Here is a 17301-nt window from a genome sequence, read left to right as displayed (position 1 = left end):
TTAATTGCAGTACTAATTTGCTTATATATACCCCAATGCTTCATTAAGGCACGAAATGTGAAGATGTCGAATTTTTTAATGAGATCTATACATATAATTATGTTTAATAGAAAATAAAAGTACGTAAGTAAACTATCAATAATTAGGGCAAATAAAAGTGACATAGTATTCCAAATATTTTTCACCAACCTACTATAATTATTAATTTTCATTTTTAATGGTCATCAGACTACTCATTAAATCGGATAATTCAATTAATTGAAAATCGTATAGCCAATATTTCGACCAAAATTGTCGTATTGGGAAAGTTTAATTGATATTTGATTGATTGCTGATTGAATTACAGATTAAAAATTTGTCGCCACCGTTCTTTCCTTTTAGTGCATGGTGGTTGCATAAACAATTGAATGAATAACGTGCTGCTGCCATCTGTGATGTGCCAACGAAATTATTCGTTCTTATTCCGCGAATATGACAGACAGCCGACAGCAATAATTGATTGTGAGTGGTTAATTCATGTGTGCTGTGGGCGTTTATTGGGTCAAAATGATAAGATCTTCGCTTGAACTCGTCGGTTGAACTCATTTTTAAAATATCTTTGATCTCATGTTCTGCATTTAGGCTGGTTTATAAAATAGCCAAACAATGAGCAATCATTACAACAATGGTGGCAGGGCTGCCGAAACCGAGCAAATGGCTCAACCGCAATGCTTGAAAGTGTTCATTCAACGGGATTATAGCGAAGGAACTATTGTGAAATTCCAGACCAGGTTTCCTCAAGAATTAGAAGGCAGGGTAGGTTGTAATAGTATTAGGAATGTAAAATGTTATAACGAGTGTTTTATGTGCATTCTAGTTGGAAAAACAAACTTTTGAGAGCACCATCAATAGGCTAAATGCGCTATTCGCAGAAGCAGAAAAAGCGACATGTTCTACTTATTGTGAAGGATGTCTGGCATGTTTAACGGCATATTTAATTTACATTTGCAAAGAAACTCATTATGAGAAGGTAAGAAATTCCATTTATAATATGCCATTTATTAACAACTTTTTAATCATTAGTGCTTGAAGAAAGTTTCCAAATTCATTGCCGAACAAAATGAAAGAGTCTATGAACCAAGGGGATTGAAATTGACTGATCCTAGTTTGCGAGGATTAAGGGTTCTAGAAATAAGCTGTCTGGATCGGCCACCCAATGCATGACTTACACTTTCCCACTCTACCCAAGAGTTTTTTATGTGAAGAATTATGGTCCGTATATGTACATGTACTGCCTCAATCATGAAGATGTTTATATCCTAAGGTAGTATTAAAGGGATGTGGACTTATTTAATACACAAAAATTATACAAGTTCATCTGAAATAGCATCAGGGCTGTGAAATTATTTAGTTGATATGGACATTATTAACGAGCTAAGTTTCTTTTATTGAGTGCTTCCTTTTTTTGCATGAATTGAATGTATTTTGTTATAAGTAAAGCTCATCTACTACAAGACTTAACATTGGTGACAAAGTTTCATGAGTTTTGTAATATTGTCTAATTAAACAAATAAATAAGTTTGGCACGGTTGTTTTTCGTTTATATAGATATACCTGAAAATGTCACCAAGAATAACTAAAAATTTCATCAAGGAATATGAGGTTTAACGCATGTGTATTAATTTGGCAAACACAATTTTAGGTTATGTTATTTATATCGCTTATTGCCCAAATGTTGTGTTCTATTAGGTAAGTATAATAGAACCAAAACTCAAAAATGATAATAAATAGACTCAATCAACATTTAATATTATTTCGAAATTAAACCTGTGCACTGTAATTAGAGGTCTGGTTTCAAATTTTTTTACGCCCACGCCTAGTAAGTGTATAAATTTCAAACTATGAAAAATAAAACTCGGGGTCAGAGAAATTTGTTGAACTTTATTCACAATAAAAAAATATGAAGACTCTCTATATGTTAATAAAAGTAACGTGAAATGTGCCGAAAACGGGGATCTATTCACATTGTCTTTTGTATGACCATAAAAACATTGCGTTATTGTTTACATGCGCTTATAATAAATTAAAATGTTGGACTTTTTTACACTCAAAAATTGTATAAGGAAAGAGTTGTGTCAAGAAAGTGGTGCAGTACACAGTCAGAACAGCACTCGATGCATTCAAAAACCACGCCTATAATTTCAATGTTTTCATTTTTACACTAGTAAGTATTATAGTTACTCCATGAAAAATCAGGACAATATTTTTTATTAGTTTTTGCTATGCCATTCAAATTGGAAGATTGTTCAATGCTATAGGTATTATACTCTCAAATTTGTTGTCTAAAAGCCAATTAAAATCGAAATTCATATAACTTTTAGAGTACAGGCTGTTCAAATTTTCTTCCTAGATATTTTTATGAAATTTGATACACGCCCTATGTATCAGCTACAATGTGCGCAGAATTGAAATGTAATGTAATGTAATTCATTTTGATGTTGTTCCAAAAATATTTATATTTTTTACGAACTCCGGTGGTCACAAAAATCAAAAAGCTACATCAAAAATGGCTACTGTTATTAAAATTATGATAGAAAACTTTGTTTTCTGCACACTGTATCTTAAAAGTTTAATAAGAATTCTTCTTCTTTTAATCACAATCACAAATTTACGACCTTAAGAATTAACTTCTTATTTCTCAACACCCTATATAATATTATTTGCGGGTTGCCGTTTTTATTACATAAAAAAATATTCTTTCATATTGTCCCAGTTTTCATTAACTTTTATTAACCAAATAATGGCGCTGCATCTTAGCAGTCATATTGCTTTTGATTTATTTAGGTATTTTATATAGGCTTTTACGACGATGGTGGTGGTTATGCGCGTTTGGTTTCGATGTAGTATGTTTAGTTTTAGGCCAAAATCTGGACAAGGTGTAATTTTTTTTGCGACAATTTCCGGCAATGTTTATGAGAAAACGGCAGTCAGTAACGGATAGTTGTTCGCCTCAATAAACAACACCATCGTTATAAGTAATTTTATTATAAAACTGCATTTATAATGAATTCGCTGGCGGAGTGCAGCTGCGGCACGCAAGCTAAGCAAATACTTTTCGGCAGTGACATTTACAATGAATTTCGTGACGACTGTAAATCAAAGTCCAATTGTCTTGTATACTAACAACAATGTTAACTTGGTAATAAACTACTAAAAAAAAACATTAAACACGCTTGACAGCATTGACTTTTCTTCTTTTCTCTTTTTGAGCGAATCGTGAAGCTCCTATGCTAAAGTTCCACATGGTCAGCGAATTGATTATAAGTGGAGCTTAAGAAATTTAACGGTATACAACAAAATTTTAAATTATACATATCGTTGCCATGAATATTTTCTATACCTCCCTAGAAAGAAATAGAATAGCCTATATATATTTACAACACTCGTTTTTGGAAATTGCTAAAATACGGTTAAGTTACGGTTGGTTGTACAAAATTAGTTCCCGCTTAAGAACGATTTGTACCTTCGCCGACGATAGTTAGTTGCGTGTCCAAAATTCGGTGCTTTTGAGGTACTCCTAAGGGAGGCGGAGGAAATCTGACCTCCGCTTGCGTGGCTCGAGTCTAAAGACATTTTTTTTTATATTTATATGTAAACCCGCTTTTGAGCAATGGAAAAGTCTGATTTTGTTCTTTATAATTTTTTTTAGTGTAAATTGCTGTTTTGTGATCTTTCTAGAGTAAAATTCAGCTGTCCAACTGAATTTTATCCACCATCTTATGGAACGCTATAAGTATTTTTTTTTTATTTATCAAGATCAAGATTGACATGATTTCAGGCTAATCTGGATTTTATGGACACTTATGGTAGTTTCATTAATTTATGATAAGAAGTGTAAGACCTGCAAGCTATCAAATTATTTTTGGCCGACGGCATTCTGGAAATCTTTAATTGTATAAAATATTTTAACATATTACTTTCCTTCGTGATAACGCTTGGACAATAAATATGTCGTAGTTATCTGTCAAACAATGTTGACGGAATGCATGGCAATTTAGATTTTTTTAGTGACAGTTCAGAATGTAGACTTTTTAAAAAGCCCCCGTAGCTCAAAGACAATTTGACAAATCGAAATATGGGTAGGTAGGTGTACCCAATAACAAAAACAGAGGTCAAATATTGCACAAAAGTATCAACTTTTGGACAATCTGCGAATTTATTTATTTAATTCAAAAGGGCCCTTAACGTGAAAGCCAAAACCTTTGTGTACAACCGACCATCCTATTCTTCGTACCGAATGATAAAATGTCTTTTTCATTTTCCGCTATCTACATGACTTTTCGATAAAGTTTTGTCTTTAAATACAAAATGAGCATATTGTTTCGTCTTCTGTGAGATTCGTGAACCGTTTTCTTTTAGACGTTACTAATAAATTATCGTCACAACATGCAGCATAACTTTTTGTGTCGCTTTTTGTTTTCCGAAACTTTTGGTGCAGTCGCGACCGTGTGGAGCGTCTGAACCGTGAGCTCGATGTCTTTCGTCTCTTCCGGATCTGAAACGCGGAAACAGGTATTAAAGTTTAGACAAATTTATCTCAGCGGAAAACTTCGTGATTTCTTACATTTCTCAAAAACGGTGACTTAAGCATCAGTGCGTTGTTTTGAATGTACTGCAAGATATTTTTACACTTTATTAGGTGTGAAATTAAACATATTATAGTCACAAGAACGGATAGGTTTGCTCTCGAATGAATTTACACATATAAGCCAGCAGAATTAGAACTAATCGATTTTGATAGAAACTGACATCTCGTATCAGAGTCGACTGAAAGTTTGAGTGCAATAGTAAGAATGAATTGGGAGCTAATTACTGCTGATGAAAGTTGGACAACTAATAACAATTAAGTAGGTAACAGTATTTTTGACTTGTGGCTGTGGCTTGCGCAAATAGGTTAATAAACAATGATATTATACCCAAAAACACCTCTTTAAATGACTGTTTTTTATTGTTAATAAACAGTAGTAAAACACATTGAACGACCTTCATACCCCAAAAGAAGCCGAGTCCCTCCAGCATTGCGCACATACTGACTTTCGAAAGAGACAAGTTTGAAAAAAAAATTGCCCTTCCACTATGCATTCCTGTTAAAATAACTGCTTAATGATGATGATGATCGTATTCAATTTTTTTTATTCGTCAATAAATAACTAGTTATTGGCGTTTCGATCGGATATGTGTCCGAATAACTATTCTACTTGTTTGTAACAAAAAAATTGCCCTAACTTACAAAACTGACTTAAACGATTTAAAATCGATATTTTATAACTATCTTATTTCATATTACAGGAGTAAGCGTTTAACTATTATCAGCGCTGGTGCCCATTGTTATAGTACTTCCGTAGTACTTGCTACAATAACAAAAACAATTTTTACTTGAAATTTTCAGGGTTTTTTCAGGGCTTAAGTGGCTTTTTTTGGTGGGGTATGAAACTTGCTCGATACGCCACGCGAAAAGTAATTTTTTGCCATAACTTTTTTGTTTATTAACCAATTCGCTCAAAGCATAGCTCGTTTTGTAGGTATTTTCAAGGCGCACAACTATCGTAGGCAACCATTTTTCGCTTCAGCTAAAAGTAAAAAAACTGTTCTTTTACATTCTAATTGTTAGTGGACCAAACAAACTAACTTTTAAAATGAAACATTGGTTACCAATTCATTCCTACCGACTGTCGAGTCGGGTACCAGGCGACGATTACAAGTGCCCAAAATACTAATTCGTTTGGACTAAAGCTGCTTAATATCATTTTAACAAGAAATTTGGGGGCCACCCCCAGAAATTTGATTTTTTTAGAGATCCAAGAATATTTTGGGACCCTCAGCTCACATTACGAACCAACATTGATTTCACGCTTAGCAATACTAACTCACAACCGAAGCCTCATCTACAACTACGTCACTGTGATTTTATTTCTTTTATTTTATTTCTAGGACGATTTTTTGTAATGAGTAGAGAAAAATATTTTTTTTCACAACAAAAATTAGAGACATCAAACTAATAAGTTAAAGCCATTATTCTACTTTCTGCCCACCCGGTATACATACCCACTTCAGTCCCGAGCATCCCATGTTTCTGTGTGCTGCCAACTAATTTAACTACCTTTTTATACAAAGTTATGTATTAGAAATGAAGAATTAAAGAAAAAATCAGTTCAGAATTAGTGAGAAGTTTATTTAGAGTCAGGTAATTTCATATAATATATATTTTGAGCCAAGTATCCCACACCAACGACCGGTATAATACATATTTTGATTCATTTTCATTGATAAGAGTTACAGAAGAAAAGATATGTGATTTCAGGCGGTTCATAAAGTAATGCACAACACCTCACCTAAACATTTATTTAATTGAGGGTCCCGACCACTATTTACTTTAAGCTATTGTTAGTTGGTCCTAATTAAAGTCTCACAAATGATTCATAGATATTCTGTTAGATAGTTGAAGGCATCGTATAACACATTAACATGCATTTTAGTTACACATACTCGTAAATATTAACGTATATATTAACATTCTCCATTATACCCTGTAATAGTTTTCTCTCAGGTAACATAAGCGTATAATAACGTAAATAAAACATTCCAAAAATCAAAGGCAACGATAAATACATTACTTAAAAAGCCGAAATAAAATGGAATTAGTGACATCACCATACGCCGCCATATCTAAATTCATGTGCTAATTGAGAAGAGCCTGTATTTGCACTTCGTAACTTTTTAAAAGTAGTTAGTTTTTTTATTGTTTCTTGGAAATTCTGAATGTGTCTTTTAATTAATTGCTTTTCCATGAAATTAGATTATTGGATAATAGGGGTCTGCCTCGCGATCTGATAAGGCGCTAATAGAAGACAATTTTATAAATCTGGGGCCAATATCTAACTCTGTTTAAGTGTTTAAGGAAAATCCGAAGAGCGGAAGATGGTGACGGCACCAAAGTACACTTTCTAATAAAAAAGATGTCGAGTGAACAAAAGAAAAAACTGGTGAACGAATTATCTAATTCTTGTAACTGATACCGGTGAACGCTTCGACGGGCTTATCGATCGTATCGTGGTCGATCCACGTGAGACCCATTTCGACCTTTTCCGCCAAGTCTTGCCAATGTTTGCGATTCTCCATCGTTCCCTGATACAACGGCTGTACCCAGGGAAACGTCTCCGACAGCACCCTGTACAACGGCAAACAGATTTTGTCGATAAACTCGACTTGCATCTGGGGCAGCTCGTCTTTCTTCTCCCTGTCCATCATAGCCTAAAATAAATCAAGAGCCGTGTGAACATTTTGACGGGGAACTTCTGTGTCTTTGCATAAAAATTCCTAATTGTAAGACGTGTCAACAAACAAAATAAACTGTTTGAACGAATTGAGAAGAGGCACGAGTTGAGACAGGGCTGGACAACATTCAAAGAAATCTATTAGTGCATATTCATTGGATGAGGAGTTTAAGCAACTGTAAACTTACAATTGGTTGTTCCTTGAGTTGCATTTTTTCCATATCTCCCTGATCAAAAAATTCGTCCGCCACCAATTTGGCCATCCTGTGTTGCACTTCCCAAGGCTTCGCTATCGCGCTAACATCACAAGCGGTCATCATCATCCCCGACAGTACTGAAATGAAGCGGTTTCCTTAAATGTATCGCTTCCGATCCACAAAGAACTTACGTTCTTTTTTGTCATCGCTTTGCCAATCGAATTCGCCATTGTCGACGATTTCTAAGAACTTGTTTCGCTTCTTGAAATACATGGCTAAATCGGTTGACAAGATGGCCGTCTCCACTAACTTCATCACCCTTCGATAATCTTCCGGTGACAACGCCTAAGAAGCACACCTTGTTTCATTATCTCCAGCTTTTTACCAGCACTGTTTAAGGAATAGTCAGCCCGAAATTCCCTCAAGTTTTTACCTGCATACAAAATGGTTGTCCGCACTTTTTGATCTCAGCATTTAAGAGTCTATGAATATCTAGAGAACACCAGATACATTTTTATTTAAAAAAGATATATAAAGAGACAAATGGAAACAAAATAAACAATATTGACTAACATATGTTTTAAAGAAATAATAAATAATATATAAAATATAATCACAAAATAGAAAACAAATTAAGCAGATGCAGAAAAATACATAAAAGCTTATTATCAAATTCGGATTCTTTTTCGACAATTTTTAAGCTATTGAGTAAGAGAATGCAAAAGATAACTTCCATTATGTCTAGTACTTTTTTATATTACAGGACTCTTAAACCATCCAACTGAAAAATATTTTTAGTTCTTAAATGATGGTTGTGAGTATATGTTTTTTTTTTATTCTAATCGAAAGTTTATTTGTAAATGTTATGGGACAGTCGATTATATAGATAAATACCAACAATCGTCACAAATTTTTCCCAAAGAAAATTGTCTTGTATGATTCTTTGTATTGTAATATTGCAAATGGAATGCAATGCAAATATTTATTTTAGGGTAAGGGGTAAGCTAAAGCACAATATCACTGCAAAGGATCGAATAAGTTTTTTTGCTTGGCGAAAGCAATAAGGTCGTTATAGAATAGTTCGATAACGTAATATAGTTTTTTATATACGTATTGGACGGTTTAATTGCAAACTGTTTTCATGGAATAATTTTGCAGAACTTCATGTTGACATTATCATGTTATTATTTGCCATTTTGAACACTAGTAAGACAATAATTTGCCTTTCTATTGTCGTCGCAGTTCTTCAGCAACAACATAGAAATTTCAACACTTGCGGCATGAAGGTTTTTCATTTTGCAAGTAATTGTTTTAGAAAACTGCCTCAATAAGAATCGCTTATTCCAGACCTTGCTTCAATAATGAAGAGATAGATGGAGCTATCAATTTCATATGTGGTAGCATTGTTCACGTGCGTTGAAAATTTGATTTGCCTCACCGTTAGAGGGATCTAATATAGTCACTGTTGCCACCTACTTGAAAAATGTTGTTACTGTCGGTATTTAGTATCATGACGCATTGGTCGAAGTGGTGGTGTTCCATCGTACTAGTTGAATATAAAACAGCCAACGGGGATTCGGTTTTGGTCTGGAACGCGTTGTTGGTACCCCTGTGATCTAGGTCGTGGCAGAGGCACGCAACCAACAGTCCCAGCATTTCGATATCGCTCATGAATCTGTAAAGGGTTGATTGATTTGAAAACAGACGGACCGTTAGTTAAGTGTAACGTTCGAATTTTCACGTTTTAAGATCGCCGGATTACAAGTCCATACACGCACACGAGCGATTTGTTATGAACTGGGACATTTTAAAATTTGATAAACACTTTTCTTAACGGTTACCTTTCCATTTTCCCCGTTTTAAACATGGCGAACATCGTTTGGGCTACGTTAAGCGCGTGCCTCCAGTTGTGGTATTTTACAGGGCGGTAGTTTTTCTTCACGCTAAGCACCCATCTGCATAATACCTAAAAAGCACAAAAAGTAAATGCGACAACATACATCAATTAACCTACTCTAGATATGTGTTGCCTTAAGAAAATAATGTATAGCGTTTTACAAAATGCTGTGAAGAATATTTATGAGTAGATTCTACATCTATTTGGAATTGTAGGGATTCCAAAATTTTTATTTTTATTGAATTCAAGTCTAATGATTACTGCGCCATCTATCGGGCTTACCGAGGGTCCTAAATCGCAGAACCTTGATCAATTCTGCAGCAAAACGTAATGTCAGCAAAGGAAGAAAAAGAAGAAGAATCGCGTACTGTCCTATCTGATATTTTAAGATTTATGTAAAAAAATTATAACAGTCATATCGAAAAACTCCTTTTTGCTTTTAATTTTCGGGAGCCAATTAAATTCTACTACGCGCCTCTTCTTCTTCTTCCTTTTTGACATTACGTCATTTGTTGCGGAATTGATGTAGCAAAAATTGTTAAACGTAAATTAAATTAAAAATAACAGAGCGTTTTAACTTATCGGTCTGTTATAGCTGAAATTTATAGAAAACGCTTTAAAATATGACGATAATTAAATTACACAAACGGCATATGCCAATAAGGCCTGTAGTTTCTTTTATAACAGCACTATCAGTTAAATTTTCAACAAGATTAATTAAAATTTTGGAATATAATAGTGCCTTTAAACCTAGACATACTATCAAAAATTCATTTGATAAACTAATTAACAAGGTTAAAGACAAAAATTCCTCCAAAGGCAATTCTAGTTTCATTTGATGTTCAAAACTTATTTCCTAGCATTCCACCAACTGACGTAATAAACATGATAAACAGTATTCTCACCCTGGGACAAGTTAACCCTGTCATAAAACAAGACTTGCTAGATAGTTTAATAGTTTGTTTAGATCAAAATTATTATGAATTTAATGTTCAATTTTATATTACTAAAGAAGGATTAATTATGGGAAAGCCACTAAGACCACTACTTGTAGAGATTTTCATGGACAATTTAGAAAATATCATACATGAATATCCTCTGAGTAAAGGATTTCTCTGGTGGTATAGATACGTAGATGATGTTTTACTGGAACCGAAAGGCAACTGCAGCCCTTTTTGAATCATATTAACTCGATACATAACCACATAAAATTTACCATAGAGACGGAACAAGGTAACTCTCTAAACTTTCTATACTTAACTATAACTAAAGTACAGACCAAGTTAGATTTTTCTATTTACCATAAACCCTCACACAAGGACACAATAATACATAATTACTCAAACCACCCCTACATACACAAAATGTCTGCCTTTTATGCTTTTATCAACAGGCTACTTAATGTACCACTTTTTAGAGAAAATTTTGAAAAATAATTAAATATTATAAATAGCTTTTAACAATGGTTACGACTCCTCTTTGATAGATAAGATTTTAACTAAAAAGCAGTTTCAGATTACAGTGAACTCTATCTATCCCATATTAATCACCGAAAACAAAATTTATAAAACAATAAAAAACATAGGAGAAACTAGCAAGAAAATTTCGAAACATCTATCTAAATTTGGTATTAATATTGCTTTTAAAACGGAAAACATCAAGGATATTTTCTAAAAAACAATAAAACTAAATTACGAAAAACTCAAAAATCCGGAGTCTATAAGTTGAAATGTTGATCTTGTTTCAAAATTTACATCGGACAAACAGGTAGAACATTTAAGAAAGGCATTAAGGAACATAAAAGGGCGTATAAAAATAAAAGTTCAGATTTTAACTATGCCATTCATTTAAATTCAGAAATGCACAACTTTGACGATAATTTTGATATTTTACATAATCATTCAAAAAGCAAAATACTAAATTTGTTGGAAGCTACGGAGATTAACAGCTATTCAAATTTATTACTAAATGACCAATAGGATTTAAATGCGTTTCCGTTGTTAAATATAAATTTATAACCCAATAGCTATAATTAAAAATGCATTACTACCTGTTTTTATATATAAGTGTCGGAATATAGTTATATTTTGTATTTGATAAAGGCACGGTATTGCTGAAACAGCTGTCATATAATATTGAAAACTGTGAAGTTCTGAACATTTTTTGTTCTAATTTAATTTGTGCAAATATACAAAAACAAATGACGAATATTTCTCGACTTAGCACCAATATGATACTGGTCGTTATTCCTTCCAAATATCAATAGTGCCATTCACCTAGAAAAAATTAATTTGTCAACGTCACATAGAATAGATCATCAATATAATATAATATTATATATAAAAACCTGGGATAAATACCTTTACGCAATGGCACATATTATTTTGACGCTAATACTAACAGAGCTGTAAAAACTAATTTTAGGCTTTCGTCATAACGAAACGAAGAAATATCTTTATATTAACTTATCACATTTTCTTCAAATTATTCTGTGTATATTTTCCATAATCGTTTGCTTTCATGATTGAAGAGCAGAGCACGATTTCTAATAGAAGGATTTAGCGGCTAGCTCAACACTTTACCCATAACTATCACGTCGGCCTTTTAAATATCTAAAAGCTTTTCGGAGCACCTCGGCGGCTTCAAAGGCGAAGCCAATTTATATTAAAGCCAACTTAAAACAACATCAGAGTGTGGAAACGGTCTTACCTCGTACGGAATATGAAATTGCTGCACGAGATTGCATTCGAGGAACATTCGGATAGTTGCCTTGCACGTGTCGTCGTTCGATAAATCGAAATCGATGAACGTAAAGCTGAAACAAAAACGAAGATCGACGGTCAATGACGGAGACGCTTATGAGACTGTGCCCCAAATTTTGGGAAAAAATGAAAGGCTGGAGAAAATTTTCTTTAGGCTTCTCAGTATCCTGGAAATTTCTTCGTAAAAATTTTAGAAATAAGTTTTATTTTAATAAACATTTTAATTTAAAGACGCGAAACATACTGCAAAAAGATCTCAAGGTCTGATTTTTGTTTTTTAAACTTTTAAACATCAGAAAAGTGGAAGGAAATCCTTTGAAGTTATTTGGACGGAAAGGAACAGAATTATTGTGTAATTAAACGTCTTTGTTGTCTCAGCTCTCTCAATATTTAGTGGAATATAACTTTGCTAAACCTATGGCCTATAATAATAAAGGTTAGTTTTGGATGGCATTCATATACGGGCCCCTTTGATCAAACAGTAAAGGCAGGCTTCAGATGCACAAACAGAATATTGGTTGTGACAATTTGTCAACATAGATTTGCCTATCAGTATTCAGATATTCAAAATTGATCTTTATGTGTGCTAACCACGAAGGCTCTGAGAGATCACCCTAATCAGAAATGGGTTTCAATTTTTCTGAGAGACAAATCAGGATTTGTGAAAAATACGTCAGAATTTACTATGCGAAAGTTATATTTTGTTGTATCACTGGTAGTACTCAACTTCACCATTGTCATACTTTCCTCTAATACTCATCTACGTGCACTTTTTTTATAAAACAAACACAAATATCCCTGTAGTTCTTTGTGGATGACGCTACCTTTAAAATTGAATTTGTAACAACAGAAACAATAAACGACAAAGAATTCAAGAAATAATTTACGAAAAATTTAAGTAATACAAGCCAGTGCGAGATACTGTGGGTGGCAAATTCTGTGGTCTCGAAAATATTAAGAAGATACCGAGCTTTTTTCCTAGGTGTTTTTTTCCTTATAAGACTCTCTAAGAGTATATTCAACATTCAACGTATGTTCAACATTTTAACACATTAAAAACATTATAAATTAAAGAAAACTAACCACAACTAGCCACTCTGGTAATAGAGTAAAATGAATCTTTTTGTTACTTAAATTATGACTTTCAATACAGAAATTATAAATTGTTTCAGAAAAATTAAAAGCAATTTTTTATTTTGGGTAATATTTAAACTCTATCGTACATAGTTGTTATTTGTGTGTGTTTTATTATAATGTTAACCGATATTGTTAGAAATTTTTATATGAAATAAGTAAATTGAATTTGAATTCTAAATTATCCACTGAAAAGTTATTACTTATTTTAAACGTTGTGTATATTACTCCGTATTTATTTATATCAGAAAAAAATTCTTACTTTTCAAGCTTGCAAACTGAGACGGATAGTAACTAGTTAAAATATTTCCGTATTTTGATGATTTTCGTATTAATGGTATCATCAAAACTCCAAGAAAGCTAATTATTTTTTTTTAATTTCTTAGCTGTCGAAGAAACCCAAAAACTAAACCCTTTTCGGGGTGTGAAAAGTGCAGTATCGTACCTGTACAAGTTAAATGTTTCAGCTGACGGGATATCTTCTTTCAGCAACTGTGCTGTGTCTTCGTTGCTGGCGGTCGCGTGATAAGACAAACATTCAAGAGCTACTTTCTGCTTAGCCATTAATTTGCAAGCGTTCTCGTACATTTGCGTGTTGTGGATGCCCAGACCGCAAAAAATGGCGAACGCTTCGAATAAAGAAACGTCGCCGTCCGTGAAAGGGCTGCCGTTTTCCTTGTTGATTAACTGAGCAACACCTAACGAATAGATTCTATAACTATAGAAATGAATTTCTAAAAATAATATATACGTTTTCCAACTTTTAAATTCTTTTACTCAGTATTTTTTAATTTGTATTACTTATACATATTAAGCGATTTGTAATTGAGATACAGCGATGTTGGTAATGAAATTTTTAAAAATTTGTGGATAAAGCTTGTCTAGCTATTTGTTTTAGTTAGGGTTGTATTTATAGTCCTTCCTTGAAGACTTCTTGTACAATATAAAATAGACAAGTTAGTCAAGTGATTGATCATTTGGAGGAAAATGGTATTCTCCCTGAAACTCAGTATGGCTTCAGGAAGGGGCATAGTTGTTCAACTGCTCTCCTAAACGTCACTGATAATTTATTCCGCACAATTGACGAAGCCAAATTTACCATCTTGGTCATGTTGGATTACTCCAAGGTGTTTGATACCTTGAATCACCATACTTTGCTAACTATTCTAAAATACATAGGCCTTGATGAGGGTGCTGTCGAGTTTATGGAGAACTACTTACAAGGTCGTACACAAAAAGTGGTTCTAAATGGACAGTAATCAGACTGCCGGGCTATAATATCTGCGGTGCCATTCTGGAGCCAATTTTATACTTTATATATACGTCCGCGTTTCCTAGTTGTATGTATGTAATGTATGTTGTAATGTATGCAGATGATACACAAGTTTATTACTCATTTTCGGGAGATAAAATTTTGGAAAGCTGTCAAATGATAAATAATAATCTAGAAATCATTAACGGGGTGTCCCTAGAACATTCACTCCATCTAAATCCAAAAAAAATTATAGCAATGTTCTTTGGTAGGCCCGTGGATTTTGATCGATTATCGCACCTAGATGAAATAAAAATATCGAATGTGTGCATTCCTCTGAAAACGGAGGCAATCAAAAAAACCTTGGGCTTATGCTCACATTACAGAATGTATTAAAAAATCCATTGCTCACTTAAAATACTTATATGGTTCTAAAAATATTTTAAATCAATCATTAAAAAAGGTCCTGTGTAAGTTTTATCTTCTATTAACCACTGTGATGTCGTCTATGGCCCATGTCTGACAGCGGGTGCCTCAGAACGGATTCAAAAAATCCAGAAATACTGTCTAAGATTCATTTTTGGGATTAAACGCGGCAAGCCTGTTAGTCATAAACTGAAGGAAGTCCGATGGCTTAATATGAAAAATCGACGATATCTCCATGTAATCTTTATCACAAACTTATAGGATATAAATCTCCACGCTATCTTTTCAAAAAAATTAGCTTTCGCACGGACGTTCACAATTTAAATCTAAGATTTAATGGCCTGCTCAACCCTCCACGTCACAACTCTGGAATTTTTGAAAGATCCTTTACATTACATTGGATCAGTCTTTTAAATTGCTAAACAATACCTTTTCCACACACCTACGCGAAGTATTATTATCTTTAAATATTTAAGTAATGTCTACTGTAAACTATTTCCAAAGTGTAAGTCCCTCTATTTGCACAGATCCTACTAGGTATTTATTTATTTTTTTATGTCTATTTTTCCTGCCCAGCGCTGCTACCTTCTTCTTAGGATAGGTTTAAAAACGGAGGCACAAAATATCTTATTTTGTTCATCCGAACCGCGTCCTTTCCATTGTATATCAGTACGTGAATAAAATTATTATGATTATTATTATTATGATTTAGGCCTACTATATGTACACTGAAGATCAATAACAATCTAAATTGCATCAAAATACATTATCCGTATTTAAAGTTAGAGAAACACATTATAGACCTATATATTTCACTTTAGAAAAGTTTTCTAACTATTTGGTAATCAGCTCCGTAAATGTACAAGGCAATTATGTCAGTTCGTCGCTTTTTTAAAGGGCGAAATTTTTGGAACAATTCTACCTCATTTTTCATAAACCAAAAGGTGTAACACTGTAAGAGGTTGTCTACTATATTTTTTGTTTATACAGAGAGTATCAAAGGAAATGTGAAAAACTTAAAATGGTAAGCATAGTACTAACTATAACAAATAAAGTAGTTTACTATATCAACTTTGGAACAAAAGTTAACCGCAAGAGAGATATCGAGCTATATATATCTTGAAAATGAATAAAGATAGAACAATTCAATTTGACTGAAATATTTTTATTATAAAAACACACTCTTTGCATATGTTTTCACTTTCCTAGAATGAATAAAGGGGATTAAATTACCCCTGATAAACTTACACATTGACATGGAAAAAAAATTTTGTGAATAATATACAAAAGACAACAATTTTTCGAAAACAGACTTAACAATACGATAATTTAATCGTTGGTACTAAGAAATTTGTTGAAGATGTTTCGAATACCGTATCACTGTTACTATTTTTAGGATGTATGTTTATTATTATTTTGCATATTAGGCACAATCATAAGTTTAAACAATAATTCCATTCTCTAATATATTTCTCAAATTTATTGGGATTGTTTTTTCGTCGTCATTTCTTATCTAATATCTTCTTTTTATTTGGGTATCCATTGCTTTCAATTACTTCCAAACATCTCCCAGGCATGGACTGTATTAGACGTCTGCAAGTCTCATACTCTCGAATAGTTGGTCGAAATTTTCGAAAGTTCTTGAATCTAACTTTCATTTAATGATAAACAATAGATTTTCTATTGAGTAAAGGTCTGGGTCCAAGATGGCCACTGCAAAACATCTATATCATCATCCTGTAGCCAGGAAGTGATTCTAATAGCATAATTCTAGAAAAAATTTCAAATAGAAATTTTCTTCTGCCTAAGGTTGCATTCATACTGATTCATGGTGTTGGTTATTCTGTAGAGTGGACCAACACCATTATACAACCACCTCCAAATTTCACTATTTCGCGGACGCCGAATCAAACGTTTCGCATCAGAACTAAATTTGCTTCCATAGTTGTACGTTTCAATTAAAATGATGCCTAACAAATTCCAAACGGTTCCTTCGATTCATTTCGGATAGATTAGACTTTTCTCCTGGGACTCTGCCAAAGAATTATGCCTAGTTCAAATGATTGCGAACACTTCGAACACTAAGTTCTCTTGGATTTTCCACAAAAAAATTATTTTCAAATGGCAACTGCTGATTTGTGAGGGTCTGCTTTAGAAATGCCAACAATTGCTAGGTTTTTTGGGACGTCGCTTCTTTGGAACATTTCTAATTGGTCCTCGAAATGTAAGGGCATTCAACACGGCTTTTTTTGGATTTCTTCAATATTTTGCCAGGAGTAACTCTTCTCATGAAGTTTAATAATAATTTATCTTTATGGGG

The 17301-nt window shown here is 33.3% G+C and overlaps 2 protein-coding genes across 3 annotated transcripts in view; one reads left to right on the top strand and one right to left on the bottom strand.

The window, feature by feature from the left end:
* The first annotated feature begins 459 nt into the window (after positions 1 to 459).
* LOC132702909 (golgin subfamily A member 7) lies at positions 460 to 1748 on the top strand. The gene is made up of 3 exons (XM_060671768.1): positions 460 to 795; positions 857 to 1009; positions 1063 to 1748. Exons 1-3 carry the CDS (start codon positions 646 to 648, stop codon positions 1201 to 1203), a joined length of 444 nt encoding a protein of 147 aa, XP_060527751.1. The 5' UTR covers positions 460 to 645; the 3' UTR covers positions 1204 to 1748.
* A 152-nt stretch (positions 1749 to 1900) lies between these two features.
* Positions 1901 to 17301, bottom strand: part of LOC132702906 (cGMP-specific 3',5'-cyclic phosphodiesterase) — a 58326-nt gene continuing 42925 nt past the window's right edge. The window contains exons 7-14 of one of the 2 annotated variants that reach the window (XM_060671766.1): positions 13749 to 14001; positions 12117 to 12222; positions 9352 to 9476; positions 8987 to 9185; positions 7702 to 7855; positions 7502 to 7647; positions 7056 to 7290; positions 1901 to 4534 (exon numbers count right to left, since the gene is read on the bottom strand). In XM_060671766.1, the coding sequence (XP_060527749.1) occupies positions 4419 to 4534; positions 7056 to 7290; positions 7502 to 7647; positions 7702 to 7855; positions 8987 to 9185; positions 9352 to 9476; positions 12117 to 12222; positions 13749 to 14001 (1334 nt within the window). In that variant the 3' untranslated portion in view covers positions 1901 to 4418. Of the gene's footprint in view, positions 4535 to 4603; positions 7291 to 7501; positions 7648 to 7701; positions 7856 to 8986; positions 9186 to 9351; positions 9477 to 12116; positions 12223 to 13748; positions 14002 to 17301 lie in introns of both variants that reach the window. The other variant, XR_009618988.1, reaches the window with a different exon arrangement.

The sequence above is a fragment of the Cylas formicarius genome, unplaced genomic scaffold (assembly GCF_029955315.1).
Source record: "Cylas formicarius isolate icCylForm1 unplaced genomic scaffold, icCylForm1.1 PGA_scaffold_6__28_contigs__length_40554024, whole genome shotgun sequence".
NCBI classification, from domain to species: Eukaryota; Metazoa; Arthropoda; class Insecta; order Coleoptera; family Brentidae; genus Cylas; species Cylas formicarius.
This window is presented reverse-complemented; position numbering and strand designations above follow the sequence as displayed.